Here is a 15,200-nt window from a genome sequence, read left to right on the forward strand (position 1 = left end):
CAAAAGAAATTCAGTCTCCTGCCAGAAAGAATATAATATCAGTCATTTAAACCTCGGTGTAAAATGACTTAATAATAGTGAACATTTGCATTAACCGTTTTACAGTTTACATAGTACTTTTAAGTACATTTTCTAACTTAATTCTCAAAACAGATTTGGGAGATATTATTAGTCCTGCTTACGAAGGAGTTCTATTCTCAGCAGAATTCCGTAATTATAGTACAAAAAGTCTGGTAGGACTTTTATAGGTAGAGCCAAGAAATGACCCCAGACTCTGGTCTTTGGACACCAAACTCTGAATTACCACATTTTCTGCATTATTTAGGTGGAGACATAGGCACCTGTGTTGTAAATTAAGCCATGTTAATTTGCTTTGCAAAACTATTAAACACTTTTTGGTAGATAAAGGTGACTTTAGTAGCAGCCTGGCTACCAGGTTATATTAAACACAGGTCTCTTGGACCAAATTCTGGCACTCATACAGACTTGTGTTAAATAAACATTTGTAAAAAATGGTATGAAGAACTCTCAGGTCCCTAAGTTTCTAGATGCTACCCCCCCACCTTGCCTGAAGACAGATGTGGGAACTTTATGAAGACAGGATTCTGTTACCATTTTAGTGGGTGTTAAGCAACCAAAGTCCCCTGAACCAAAGGCTAGAAACAAGAATAGTTAGTTCTCAAACCTCAAACACCATCCCTAAGGGTGTATAAACCAAAGGGCTCACTCTGTTGGCATATCCCCTTCATGAAAGGGTGAGGAAGATCTCTAATCCACAAATGTGAACACCACCAATTTCACGGGTTTCTAACATTCATTATGCTAATTGACAGGCCACTAATTTCACTAATGAAAACCTATTTCTCACCTTAATTATGCCAATTAACAAAGCTTCAGGGGTTCTCCGGAGTTCAAGAGAGCTAAGTACTGGAGGAAGCCACCTGTGGGGTGTGGTATCTCTCATTAGATCCTAGGTGACCATTTCTTGAGTTTATGTTCCCAGTTAGGGTGGTTGTCAGACCCTGGAATGTAATTTAAACTGATTTCAGAAGCACACAGCTGTATTAAATTGCCCCGACCAAGTATTTGAAAGTAAATGGTAGACATCCTAACCAGCTGTTAACTAGTCTAGGAATTTAGTGGGAAAGGCAGGTTTCTGTTAGAAACATGCTGTTTCTGTCATGTCTCTAACAGCATGTTTCTGTCATGCTGTTAGAGCTCTACCTGTAGGGTGAGCAGGGCCCATCTAAAAAGCTCTCACAGCCCCTTTGCACCCTAGTTTTTCTCTGACCTTAGAAAACCCAGTTGGATGATTCTTTCATATCCTTCTGTTTTTTTGCATTGGGAAATAGTTCATTTCAAAAAGGACTTTCCTGTTGATTGAATGAATGTGCATCTTATCTAAATCTGGAATCACATTCACCTAATCTGAAGCATGGAGAAAATTCTGGACCTTCTTATCTTCAAAGAGAGCAATAAGCATTTGTTGGTTTAAACAAGACATCATCTGACGATACCAAGCCCAGTTTCCTGCCCAATCCGGATAGGTTAGATTTCCAGCCCATTTTTATTTACCTGGTGTAGTTGCCAGTGGCTTTGATTCCATCAGGCCATCATGCATGAAGGCAAATTCTTACTGCTTACAGTGGAACTCAGGAATTCACTCTTTTGTTATCATTGTTGTCTAACTTTACAAAACCTCAAGACCTCTGGTGCATGATTGTGAATCAGTAATTCAGAGTTGTTTATCTCTTTAAATACTTCCATACCAATTAGAGGTTAAACCTGCTGCTCCCTGAGTAGATGGAATTTAGTGTCAGGAAGAATTTTCTGAATTTATGGGAAAGGGGGACTGGATGCCATATAGCTCACAAGAAGGAGGGCCTCTTTCCTGTTTACACCCGCCAGTGTCTAGAGGTTTAAAAAAATGTATTGGAAAGGATTCATCTCAAATTGCCCTGGAACCCCCACTAACTTTGACTTTTAACAAGTAACTAGCCTTGTGTGTGTGTGTGATGGAGTTTCACTCTTATTGACCAGGCTGGAGTGCAGTGGCGTGATCTCGGCTCATTGTAACCTCCTTGTCCTAGGTTCAAGCGATTCTCCTGCCTCAGCTTCTCAAGTAGCTGGGATTACAGGGGCACTTGCCACCACGCCTGGCTAATTTTTTGTATTTTTAGTAGAGACGGGGTTTCACTGTGTTGGCCAGGCTGGTCTCAAACTCCTGACCTCACCTCAGGTAATCGGCCTGCCTTAGCCTCCCAAAGTTTTGGGATTACAGGGGTGAGCCACCGCGTGGGCTGCTGCTTCTTTTTTTTTTTTTCCTTTTTGAGACCGAGCCTCACTTCCTCACCCAGGCTGGAATGCTCCAACCTCCGCTCTCCGGGTTCAAGTGATTACAGGCGTGAGCCACCACACCCAACCTTTTTTGAGACAGAGTCTTACTTCCTCGCCCAGACTGGAATGCAGTGGCACTATCTTGGCTCACTGCAACCTCCGCTTTCCAGGTTCAAGCGATTCTCAAGCCAAGTAGCTGGGATTACAGGTGTACACCACCATGCCCGGCTAACTTTTGTATTTTTAGTGGAGAGGGGGTTTCACCATGTTGATCAAGCTGGTCTCAAACTCCTGACCTCAAGTGATCCACCCACCTTAGCCTCCCAAAGTGCTGGGATTTCAGACATGAGCTACTGCACTCTGCCAACTAACTAGCATATTTTAAAATCTGTTTGACCGATCACAGAAGACATAACTACTTGTAAATTAATTTCTGATTCAAAGATAATGGCAGTTTTATATATTTTTTTCAGACAACTGCAAAAGTATATTGTCAAATTCTCGTCTTAGATTTTAAAAATTTGGTACCAAAACAACTATTTGTAGTTCAAAAAGAGTGCCTTAGAAAGAGCTGTTCAATTGTTGAGTCCTAAAAAGAAAACATGGAAAGGCATCTGCTCATTCATCATCGAGCACTTGATGTGTGAAACATTCAAGAGAAAGGGACAATGCTGATGTGAGGAGCAGAAAGGCTTCTTGGGAAATGGCTTTGGAGATAAGCCACATCACTCCTTCCTCTGATTAGCAACAAGAGACAAAGAGAGGCAAGTTCTTCATTTGCCTGATTCAGACTAAGAAAACTCTAAAATAGACTTAGGGCTTTCTTGGAAGTACAGGGAACTGGTTTTTTTTTTTTTTTTTTTTTTTTTTAGAAAGGGTGTTGTCTTCTGGAGCTTATCGTTGCTGCTAATTTCATTGTGACCCTGCAGAATAAGTTCCCATCATGTTTAATGAAGATTAATTCATTAAACTATAGAACTAATTATTTGCCTTTTAGTTTCCTTTACTATTACGTTGCCCTTCTTCCTCTCCTCAAGTATTCTAAAGCATCTTGTGTTTCAGGAGAGCAGTGTTTTCTAACCATATTTCAGTCCTACCGGCTTCCTACTGTTTTCCCACTCCCCTCCGCCCACCTCGACCCCAAAGCCAAAAAGGATAGAAGGAGAGCTCTGTTGTTCCCATGCAGAATATCAGCAGTGAGTCATTAGCCAAAAGAAGCCAGGGGTAAGGGTGCCATAGGTAATCGGACTCATCTTAGCATGAATCTCTCTTTGTCTTCTTATTCCAGTAATGATTTTCCATGGAGTAGGCTAATTTTGGCCTAGGTTTACTTGGAATTGAATGGCCGCCAGTAAGTTTCAGCATTCAGATTTTGTGTAATTCTTAATGATATATGAGTAGAAGTTACCGACAATGCCTTATCCAACAAAAAGTTTAGTTAACAGTTTTAAAAGGGCTGGCCCTGCAGGATGGCTCACGCTTGTAATCCCAGCACTTTGGGGATGCCAAGGCTGGACTACTTGAGTCCAGGAGTTTGAGACTAGCCTGGGCAACATAGCGAGACTCTATCTCTACAAAAAATTTTAAAAATTAGCTAGGCATGGTGACACCCACCTGTAGTCCTAAGGGAAACTGAGGCAGGAGGATCCCATGAGCTCAGGAGTTGAAGGTTGCAGTGAGCTATGATCACATCACTGTGCTTCAGCCTGGGCAACAGAACAAGAGCCTGTCTCTTTAAAAAAAAAAAAAAAAAAAAAAAAAAAAAAAAAAAGGAAGGTAGCAGCAAAAACTACTATTTAATGATGGTCAAAAATAAAAAATAAAGATGTTAGCAATTATAAATATTGTGTTAAGTATCACTGTTTAACAAAGACCAGACCTAGACTGGAAGAAAATCAGAGAACAGAAGATGTTGACAAAAGAGGAATACTCATTATTCGTGCCTGTTAATGGAGAAGACATATACATTACTTGAATAATTTAAGTCTGAAAGGAAACGTGGGAAATGAAGATTGAAGGAAACCCCCCAGTTCATGGATAACCCGGAGAGTTTTTCAACATTTTGACAGCAATGTAGAGCACTTATGGTGAACTCCTGTGTTTTCTTAGGTCTTAAAAACAAATCCATAATTATCTACTTTTTGGGGAAGGATTTTGAAATTAATTTCCTGAGAATCATCCCAAGGTGGTGCTTTAATATTCTAAGCATTTAAAATTGTTGAAACCTTAGATAAATGAAGATTACACCCTCTTGCAATTTTGCATTGTCCTATGTCAATAATACAAGGCACATTATAAACTTGAGATAGGGAGACAAAGCCGACCTAGGTGTTAGTAAAGTCCTTGAGGGTAACTCTAATTAAATTTATACTTTACTGGAATTCTTTGAGATAAGCCAGAGTCCTTTGATATGAAAAAGAAAATCATCTTATAATTTGAAAATTAATGTTTCTAATGCCAAATAACAAAATTACATAGGCTAGATAACTGGTAGAAAAATAGGATAGATAAGTTGGGCATGGTGGCTCATGTCTGTAATCCCAGCACTTCGGGAGGCTGAGGTGGGCAGATTGCTTGAATACAGGAGTTCAAGACCAGCCTGGGTGACAGGGAGAAACTCTGTCTCTCCAAAAAAAAAAAAAAAAAAAAAAAAATCAGCCAGGGGTGATGGCACACACCTGTGGTCCTGGGAGGTGGGGGTTGCAGTGAGCCAAGATGGCACTACTGCACTCCAGCCTGGGCCACAGAGCAAGACCCCATCTTAAAAAATAATATGTGTATATATGTGTGTGTGTGTGTATGTGTGTGTATATATGTATGTGTATATATATATGATGAATTTTAAAACATTAAGAAGATAGAGTTTTCTTATTGAATCACAAACTGAAGATATCACATATAAAGCAGTTAAGAAACTGGAGGAGAGGTACCATTGGCCATTAGTTTTTCAAAGCAATGCTGACTTCTTAACTAAAGAGTATTATTTTGATGCAATCCCAGAAAACAGCTGTGCAGTCAGTGGCTTTGGTGATGGTGTTTATAAGGCACATGGTCAGTAACAGCCATGGCAGTGAGGCACTGTAGCCTATGTGCTGCCATTAAAGAGATCTACTGTTTTCCAGTATTTTATTCTGGAAAGATTTTCCAAAAAGTTTCTTGTCTCCAGAATAACTGCATTACATCTGGCAGAGAGTCATATGTTTTAAAGATCTGTTCATACAAAAGGACCTTCTTTTTTCAATCCTATTAATAGTCCTATTGCATAGCCTGCAATCATTTGCTACAAAATACTTGGGAAGACTCTGGTACAATAATGATGTAATCCCTTCCACCTTAGTAGATAAAATTTAAAAATGGCACTAGCATGTAAACAAAATGGAATCTGTAAAATAGAGAGGGTTGGGCACCCGTTACTACAAGAAAATGAACATTTAAGGGATTATTAGGAAATTTCTATTCAAAAGAATTTGTCACTGTGGTTTCCATTTTCCTTCCTCTTAGTTATGAGTCAGTTTGTCAGCATTCACATCCATAAGAGATGCAGTATTTAACCCCGACTTTTGTTTTCTCTTTATTCCAGAAGCCTCCCCAGCTTTCTGAGGATGATATCCGGCTAAAAAGCGAGGGAGACGACTATAGTGCCACCCTCCTGGAGCCTGTTACCAGCTCTCTTTCCCCAGATCACAAGAACATGGAAATTGAGGTGTCTGTTGCAGAATGTAAAAGTGTTCCTGGAATCACCTCTACCCCACATCCCATGGACCACCCTTCCCCTTTCTATTCACCCCCACATAATGGCCTCCTCACTGATCACCACGAATCCCTGGATAACGATGTTGCCAGAGAGATCCGCTATCTAGATGAGGTGCTGGAGGCCAACTGCTGTGATTCTGCTGTGGACGGAACATTCAATGGAACATCCTCCCCAGAGCCTGGTGCAGTGGTCCTGGTGGGTGGCCTAAGCCCCGCTGTCCACGAGACGGCCCAACCAGAACCCACTGAGAGAACAGCTAGCCAGCAGGCACCGCCTCACATTGAGCTCAGTAATAGCAGCCCTGACCCCATGGCAGAGGCAGAAAGAACAAATGGCCATTCCCCTAGCCAGCCTAGAGATGCGCTGGGGGACAGCCTGCAGGCCCCTGTCAGCCCCAGCTCCTCAACCAGCTCATGGTGTTCTTCCCGAGACGGAGAGTTCACTCTCACCACACTGAAGAAGGAGGCCAAGTTTGAGCTGCGTGCCTTCCATGAGGACAAGAAGCCCTCCAAGCTCTTTGAGGATGACGAGCGTGAGAAAGAACAATACTGCGTTAGAAAAGTGAGGCCTTCGGAAGAGATGCTGGAGCTGGAAAAGGAGAGGAGGGAGCTCATCCGCAGCCAGGCCGTCAAGAAGAATCCTGGCATTGCAGCAAAATGGTGGAATCCCCCGCAGGAAAAAACCATCGAGGAGCAGCTGGACGAGGAACATCTGGAGTCGCACAAAAAGTACAAGGAGCGCAAGGAGAAAAGGGCACAGCAGGAACAGTTGCTGCTCCAGCAACAGTTACAGCAGCAGCAGCAGCAGCAGCAGCAGCAGCAGCCCCCATCACAGCTCTGCACAGCCCCTGCCTCTTCTCATGAATGCGCAAGCATGATTGACAAAGCAAAGGAGGACATTGTCACAGAGCAGATAGATTTCTCTGCTGCTCGCAAACAATTTCAGCTGATGGAGAATTCCAGGCAAGCAGTGGCCAAGGGCCAGAGTACACCCAGGCTGTTCTCCATCAAGCCTTTCTACAGGCCTCTGGGATCAGTCAACTCAGACAAGCCACTGACTAATCCGAGACCACCTTCTGTCGGGGGACCTCCAGAAGACAGTGGTGCCTCAGCCACCAAGGGACAGAAATCCCCCGGTGCCCTGGAGACCCCATTGGCAGCAGGAAGCCAGGGCAACACAGCCCCTCAGGGGAAGGAAGGGCCCTACAGCGAGCCTGCTAAACGTGGGCCCTTATCTAAACTGTGGGCAGAGGATGGAGAATTTACGAGCGCCCGGGCCGTCCTCACCGTGGTCAAGGATGATGACCATGGGATTTTGGATCATTTCTCAAAATCTGTCAATGTCTCCTTGACCCAAGAGGAGCTTGACTCTGGTCTTGATGAATTGTCGGTGAGGTCTCAGGATACCACAGTCCTGGAGACCCTATCCAATGATTTCAGCATGGACAACATCAGTGACAGTGGGGCCTCCAATGAGACAACCAATGCCCTCCAGGAAAATTCACTGGCTGATTTTTCTCTGCCGCAGACGCCACAAACTGACAACCCCTCAGAGGGCCGAGGAGAAGGCGTCTCCAAGTCATTTAGCGATCATGGTTTCTATTCCCCTTCCTCCACGCTGGGGGACTCTCCGTCGGTTGATGATCCCTTGGAGTATCAGGCTGGCCTCCTGGTGCAGAATGCCATTCAACAAGCCATAGCCGAGCAGGTGGATAAAGCTGTGTCTAAAACCAGCAGGGATGGAGCAGAGCAACAGGGACCTGAAGCAACTGTAGAGGAAGCTGAAGCTGGGGCTTTCGGCTCAGAAAAGCCTCAGAGCATGTTTGAGCCACCTCAGGTGTCTTCTCCTGTTCAAGAGAAAAGGGATGTATTACCAAAGATTCTGCCTGCTGAAGACAGGGCACTCAGGGAAAGGGGGCCCCCCCAGCCACTGCCAGCTGTGCAACCCAGTGGGCCGATTAACATGGAGGAGACCAGGCCCGAAGGAAGCTATTTCAGCAAGTACTCGGAGGCAGCTGAGCTGAGAAGCACAGCCTCCCTCCTGGCCACTCAAGAATCCGACGTGATGGTTGGACCCTTCAAGCTGAGGTCCAGGAAACAGCGGACTTTGTCCATGATTGAGGAAGAGATCCGAGCAGCTCAGGAAAGGGAAGAGGAGCTGAAGAGGCAGAGACAAGTCTTGCAGAGTACACAGAGCCCCAGGACAAAGAACGCCCCATCGCTGCCCTCCAGAACATGCTATAAAACTGCCCCAGGTAAGTGAGGTGCCTCACATGAGAGACATGCCATAGCAGTCTGTTGTTGTTGATTCCAGCTCATGGGTTTCTATGTGGAGCCTCCTCTGTGTGTGTCTGGAATAAGTGTTGGGGGGACACTAGCATGAGAATTCCAGCATACAGGAACATGCCACAAAAGTGTCAGAGTGTCCTCTAGAAGAACCCTGAGCTTGGATGGAGTTTGCCACTTTCCAGAGGATGCAATCGCTCCTTTTTTGTTGTTCTGCTTTGGACTTGGTTTGTTATAAAGAATTGTTCTCTTTTACTTGAAAGCCTGCCCTTGTATGAAGGAGAGGCTGTTTGTGGCATAGAACCAGAGTGGGCCCGTGTGTGGACTATGTTGGAATCAGTAGCTTGACCCTCAGTATCTGTAGTTAAGTCAAACCCATCTGATTTGGGAGCTGTCCTCTACTAACCCCTTCTGAATGCTGGTTCCCTTCCCAGCAATGATAGTCATGGCTTGGCATTGCAGACTGGTCTATGCAAAATGTTTTTGTTTATCTTCTGTGTAACTGGGTTTTTCTTCTGAAGTCACCACAAAGCAACTACTTTGGAATCAGGGGTGGGCACATCTTTTCTTGTCATGTGACCCCTTTCGAGAAGTTGAATGACTCTTCACAAAGGCAAGTGTTTAATCCCTTCATATTGCCTGGGCAGTCCCTTTTTTGAATACTTTGTGTAGATGGTTGATGTTAATTAGGGTGCTAATTATTATTGCTACCATTTGGATAACAGTGTGACCAGTTGTTTTGATTTTCCATGTGGATTTGATGGCAATCAGGGATCCACGCATCTTCAACTGTGGATTTGATGGCAATCAGGGATCCACGCATCTTCAACTGTAGAAAACACTGCTCAAAGCGTGGTCCAAGCTAGTCCAGAAATCATTTGCTACTGGTTCATTCTAAGTTCAGACATTGAGAGTAAGCATTTGAAAACTCTTATTGCAATACGATATTGTCCTGAAATCCAAGCGTGGGATTTTTGCATTTTATAAAACTATTGCTTCATAATGGACTGGTGGGGAGAAACTGATGCTTCACTGGAGAAAATTTCAGAATCATTACCCTAAAGTATAATTGTTGACACTTATCTTGGTCCATACAGATCTTAATCTTATCTTGACACTTGGCATCCATCAAATCTACAATAACACAAGGTCACTCTTCTCATTAACTTTTTAAATTTTGAAAGAATCTCCAACCTAAAGAAAAGTTCCCAAGTACAGTACAAATGTCTTTCTATTTTGAATCATTTGAGAGTAAATTGCCAATATGATACCCCATCACCCCCAATTTTGTAGACTGCTCCCTAATGTGGGTCTCTGATGCTTTCATATGATTATTTTCAGGTTGTGCCTCTTTGGTAGGAATCCCACTAAGTTGATGCTGTGTTCTCACTGTATCCAAACAGGTAGCATGTGGTATTAGTTTGTCCCATTATGGGGACAGGTGTCAACTCTGATCACTTAATATTGATTATGATCACTCCATTGATGGAGTGTCTGCCAGGCTTCTGCACAGTAGTTACTTTTTTCTTTTGTAATTCGTATATATTTTGTAGGGCAATACTTTGGTATTATGCAATTTTCACCCCACTTCTTATCAAACTTCATTTATTTATGTTGGTATGATCTCATGGATTCCTGTGATATTCAATGGATTATAATTCATTTCTTTTATTATTTTTATCCTTAACTTGTTCAGTTACTGCTCACAGGAGCCCCTTTTGGCTAACTTATATGTCCTTTGGAGATGTCCCCGTTATCCTTTGAATGCTTCCTCAATTTCTGGCATCGCAAGATATTCCAGTTTCATCTTATACTTTCCCAACCCTGAAATCAGTCGTCTCTCCAAAGAGCACTAGTTTCTGATGATGGAGAATGGTATTTACAAACAAAGCTCTGAGTGCGAGCTGTGTTCATTGTTATTGCATTGTCGCTGGCCCCGGGCACTCTCAGTGGACAGAATTAGAAATTATACACATCTCTCTTGAAAACCATGAGTTTGCCCCATTGCTTTTTAATTCTTATATAATAAAAGGCTCATTCATACTTTCTCCCTTTCCATATTTGTAACCACCTTCTTGACAACAAGGTTTTGTTTTTAATAAAAACTTAGTTTTTATTATCTGTAATATGTTTATTATTTAACTAGCCCTCCTTCCCCCTCACTCCAGTATAACCAGTCTCCTGTTTTCCTCACCAAACTTGGGCTCCAATATCATTTCTGGGTGGCCACTGCCACCCCCCTTCACCAACACCCTCCTTACCCTCCCTGGGCTCCAACACTACAGCAAGTACCATCTTATTCAGCCTGGCCTAGTGACTTTTGGACTGAATTGTTTGGGAAGGAAAGGAAAGGGAGGAAGAAGAGGAAGAGTGCAGTGACTTTCTTAATATATGCCATCAAGTTGGTGATAAAGTTTCAACAAATGAATAAGGTGGGGGGCGGGCACAAACATTCAGACCATAGCATGAGTATGTTCAGGTTTCTCTGGCTCTGTCTGTTAATCGAACCCCTCACCATATTACCTCCAACTTTATTTCCAGCACATAAACAATTGTCTAATATAAAGACATTTTAATGCTTTCTCCTGATTCCCCCACCGGCTGTTGTCCATCAGGCTTCCCCACCAGGACCAAGGCTGCCTTAAACAAGTCAGCATCCTAAGGCTTGCCAGTGGCATCTCAGCAACCCAGTATCAATCTCCCCAGTACTTCCCTCCATGCTGATACTGATCTGTTCTCCCATATCCTACCCTCATAGGACTGATTTCTGCTCCCTACAGGGGGATAGTAATTCATCCGTGCAAGTCTGCTCTAGTCTTGATGTCATATTGAGTAAAATCATGATAATGATATGCATGCATGTCATTTCTTCATGTTTATCTGTAGAACATTTAAAGCAGGCACCCGGGCTTCCCAGAATTACAACATGAGTTGAACGAAATGGAATGTAAAATACAATTTTCTTCCTGTTCATGCCTGGAAATCTTTGGAGTATTGCTTGGCTGGCCAACCTCCAAGTTCATGATCAGGGAGAAGGCTGACACATGACTCTGAGCAGCCAAACTAGACAATTCATGACTAGGGTCAGAACTCCTAGCTCCAATGGTTTTGTGAATGGAGATATTACCAAGTTCCTATGGCACATTTCATATTTTATGCCAGAAGAAGTGACTCCACTAGTTTGTTGTGTGACTCAGATTGATGATTGGATACTTGGTGATGAAAAATACAATTTTTAACTTCTCTGGTAGAAATCATGCTGGTGGCATGCTGGAATCCTAAAACCTTAAAGCAAATAAGATCCAAGCCAAGATGTGGTAAGGAAGGAGAAATCTTCTAATTCTTTCCATACAAAAGTCTAGACGGAAACCCCATCCCCCAGGTGTGGAAATGATGTTTGGTTTTGCTTTTAGTGTCTTTGCTTTTAAAAGATGGACAATGAATGATAGAAGTTCTGTTTTGAAAAGCCTATAGTCATTGTTAATGACCAGGTATCTGGAAATTACCTTGTTGGTTCTTATTTGACCTTTTTTTTTTTTTTTTGAGACAGAGTCTTGCTCTGTTGCCCAGGTTGGAGTGCAGTGGGGCAAACTCGACTCACTGCAACTTCCACCTCCCAGGTTCAAGTGATTCTCCTGCCTAAGCCTCCTGAGTAGCTGGGATTACAGGCACCCAACACCATGCCCAGCTAATTTTTTTGTTTGTTTGTTTTTTGTATTTTTAGTAGAGACAGGGTTTCATCATGTTGGCCAGGCTGGTCTCTAACTCCCGACCTCAGGTGATCCACCTGCCTTGGCCTTCCAAAGTGCTAGGATTACAGGCGTGAGCCACCATGCCTGGCCCTTATTTGACTTTTAAAGGAAGAAGCTCCACTTTAATAGAATTTGAATGACATTTGTTTATACAGAGGTGAACAAAAATGTGTAGTCCCTGCTCTCAGGGAACTTAATGGTTCAGTAAGAGAAACAACATTAAACAAATGAGGCAGTTTTATGACAGAGAAGCACAGAGACCTGTAGGAGCACAAAACAAGGAAGACCATGTCATTTGGAGGGTAAAGAAAGTCTTCCTTCCTTAGGAAATTACTGTCTAAGCTGAGAAATGAAGGGGTAAAGTTGGGCTCAGGGTGTAGGGGAGAAGGAAAGGCACCTAAGAGAGGCTCAAAAGGAATAGAGAACTTGGCACATTTGAGATGTTTAAGAGTAAGTTAAAGGAAGAGATTTAAAACAAAACAGAAACTGATTTGGAGTCAGACAACCAAGAGCTCTGTCAATCATATTAAAGGTTGTAGACTTTAGAGTTTACACTGTGGTCAGTGAGAAGCCTGTGAGAGTATTTTAAAGGAGTAATTATCTGAACACAACCCCGAGCTGTCCTGCCTTCACTGTGAGTTGATGGACTCGATGTCTTCCTGTTGTAATGAATCCATTTCACAGGCTTGGATTGAGCTCTTCCTGCTTATGAGCACTTTGGAAGGCTGGCGCCGTCTTGGTGAACACCCTGTATGTTATGTGAGGAGCCATGCTCCCAATAGTGTGTACATGTGTGCCCTCTGCTGATGGCACTTAGAGACTAAAAGGAGGAAGGCCGGGGTGGTGGTGCATGCCTGTGATCCCAGCACTTTGGGAGGTGGAGGCAAGGGGATTGCTTGAGCTCAGGAGTTTGAGACCAGCCTAGGCAACATAACAAGGCCCCATCTCTTAAAAAAAAAAAAAAAAAAAATTAGCTGAGTGTAGTGACACATGCCTGTAGTCCCAGCTACTTGGGAAGCTGAGGCAAGAAGGTTGCTTGAGCCCAGGTGTTCAAGGCTGCAGTGAGCTATGATTGAACCATTGTACTCCAACCTGGGCAGCAAAGTGAGATCATGTCTCAAAAAAAAAGAGAGAGAGAGAATAAAGGAAGCACCTTTGCAGGTACATGAGCCTGATTTGAAGGGGTAACTCACACACTGCTGTAAAACACCCTTGAGGAAAGAATTAGGGGGTGGGATATCCAAACATTGTATTGAAGTTGCAGTTTAAGACCTTTTCAAATGTCTTTTCATATTGGTGTTGCCAACAGTTCTCACTTTAGTATCTATGTCTATTATTAGATATCCTGGTTTCACTTCCAAGTTCTAAGCATGCCAGAGAAACACGGTTAGGTGATGATTTGTTTGGTTTTTTGAAAGTTTCTGTTTTCATGCCAGATGTTGAATTTATCTACCAAGTCAGATCATTCACCCCATGAGACCTACATTATGGAGAGTGGCAAAAGAGAAGGTGGTGTAGGTTGCTATTAAGTTCCACAGCTTGGGATGTCTGTTCATGTCTTCTAATATGTGGAAAGATGTGACCGTTATAAATCTTACTTTCGTAAGATATACAGGAAGTATTGACTTCTGCTGCTGTCTGTTTAAGATTCCACATGAGGTGATCATTATATTATTATAAAGATTCTTAACTGGGTCTTTGTTCTTTCCCCTTCATTATCTGCAAATATCACAAGGGAAAGTCTTAGGAAAAATATGTTTGTGAGTGTCCACACAGTCTTCATGAAGCAGAGCTTGGTGGAGTGTGCCATGCTAAATTAGAGCCAGATGAGGCACGGTTTTATTTGAGGTGCCCTCATTGCTCCATGGGGGAAGCCCCTTGTGTCGGCATCTGACGGAAGGATTGATGATGAGAGAGCTCTCCATCGGTAGTACTCAGTGCCTCTCTTTCCTGCAAGGCAGGCACCAACTGTGCAGCTTGTAGGAGCCCTGCTGGCTGTGTGAAGCTAGCTAAAGCTTACTGTGGCATGTCCACAGATGGTTATTGTCCACCACCATGTTTCTAGAACATTCTCTGGTGACACAAGTCTAATCATGGTAGTTACAATTTATCAAGGCCTTAAAGCTGCATATAATACTAGTTATTTCACACTTGACATTTCTTATTTTCTCACTGAATCCTCCCAACAGCCCTCTCAGATACAAATTAACCCTTGAGGCCAGATATATTTCTGGATTCAGTCTTTTTCTGATTTTAGAGAATTTATAAAGTACATACTATTATTTAGAAAAGTAATGCAATGAATATACTATTATTTAACACAACTGGCAGGTTCTGGGGCAACACCCTGTGATCAAATTAAATTTCTACTCTAAAACTTGAGAAGAAGAATTAGTTACATTAAGTGGGGAAAGACTAGGAGACCCTCATGTCAGCTCATGTCAGGTTTTGCTGCCAAATAAGTTATGAAAAATCTTTCTTTTCAGACTTTTTTGGATTTGGGAATTATGCATGAAGAGTTGTAGACCTGTAATATTATTCTTTTTCAACGTATTACTACTAGAGCCCAGAGAGATTAAGTTGCCCAAGGTCGCTCAGCGTGAAAATGGGAGAGTCTGGTTTCAAACTCAGGCTCTCATTTGTCTCCAAAATCCATCTTCTTTCCCCTACCTTCTCCTTCCTGTCTGTTGAGCCTGCTCTGCAAGGTATGCAGTAATAGCTTCTCTCTCCAACCTGTAGCTCAGGTTCCCTCTACCCTTTCCCAGTCTCATGCCCAACCCCTGCATTTTCCTGGGTCCTTCCTGATCCTCCTTTTAGGAGCCACTATAGCTCTGCAATCCTTCTCTTGCAGTGGCCTGGGTATATAAATTTGACTCTCAGAGGCCATGAAACAGCGCTTCCCTAGTGACCCAGGATGATTCCTTTCTGCTTTCAGAACTCAATTCTAATGCCCCAAATTACAGTAGGCAAAATTACTCAGGCTGTCCAAAGATCTGAGCAGATAGCCAAGGGACTAACTTAGTCCACTTCAGCCATCTAGCCTAGCTGCTCTTGTGAGTTCTTTTTGAAAGT

The 15,200-nt window shown here is 42.9% G+C and overlaps 1 protein-coding gene across 13 annotated transcripts in view; it reads left to right on the forward strand.

The window, feature by feature from the left end:
- Positions 1-15,200, forward strand: part of LOC105481052 (PALM2 and AKAP2 fusion) — a 545,532-nt gene that overhangs the window by 503,500 nt on the left and 26,832 nt on the right. For all 13 annotated transcript variants that reach the window (XM_071078127.1, XM_011740318.2, XM_071078129.1 and 10 more), the window contains one exon: positions 5,918-8,345. In XM_071078127.1, coding sequence (XP_070934228.1) covers positions 5,918-8,345 — 2,428 coding nt within the window. The remainder of the gene's footprint in view (positions 1-5,917; positions 8,346-15,200) is intronic.

This window comes from Macaca nemestrina, chromosome 14, assembly GCF_043159975.1.
Source record: "Macaca nemestrina isolate mMacNem1 chromosome 14, mMacNem.hap1, whole genome shotgun sequence".
NCBI classification, from domain to species: domain Eukaryota; kingdom Metazoa; phylum Chordata; class Mammalia; order Primates; family Cercopithecidae; genus Macaca; species Macaca nemestrina.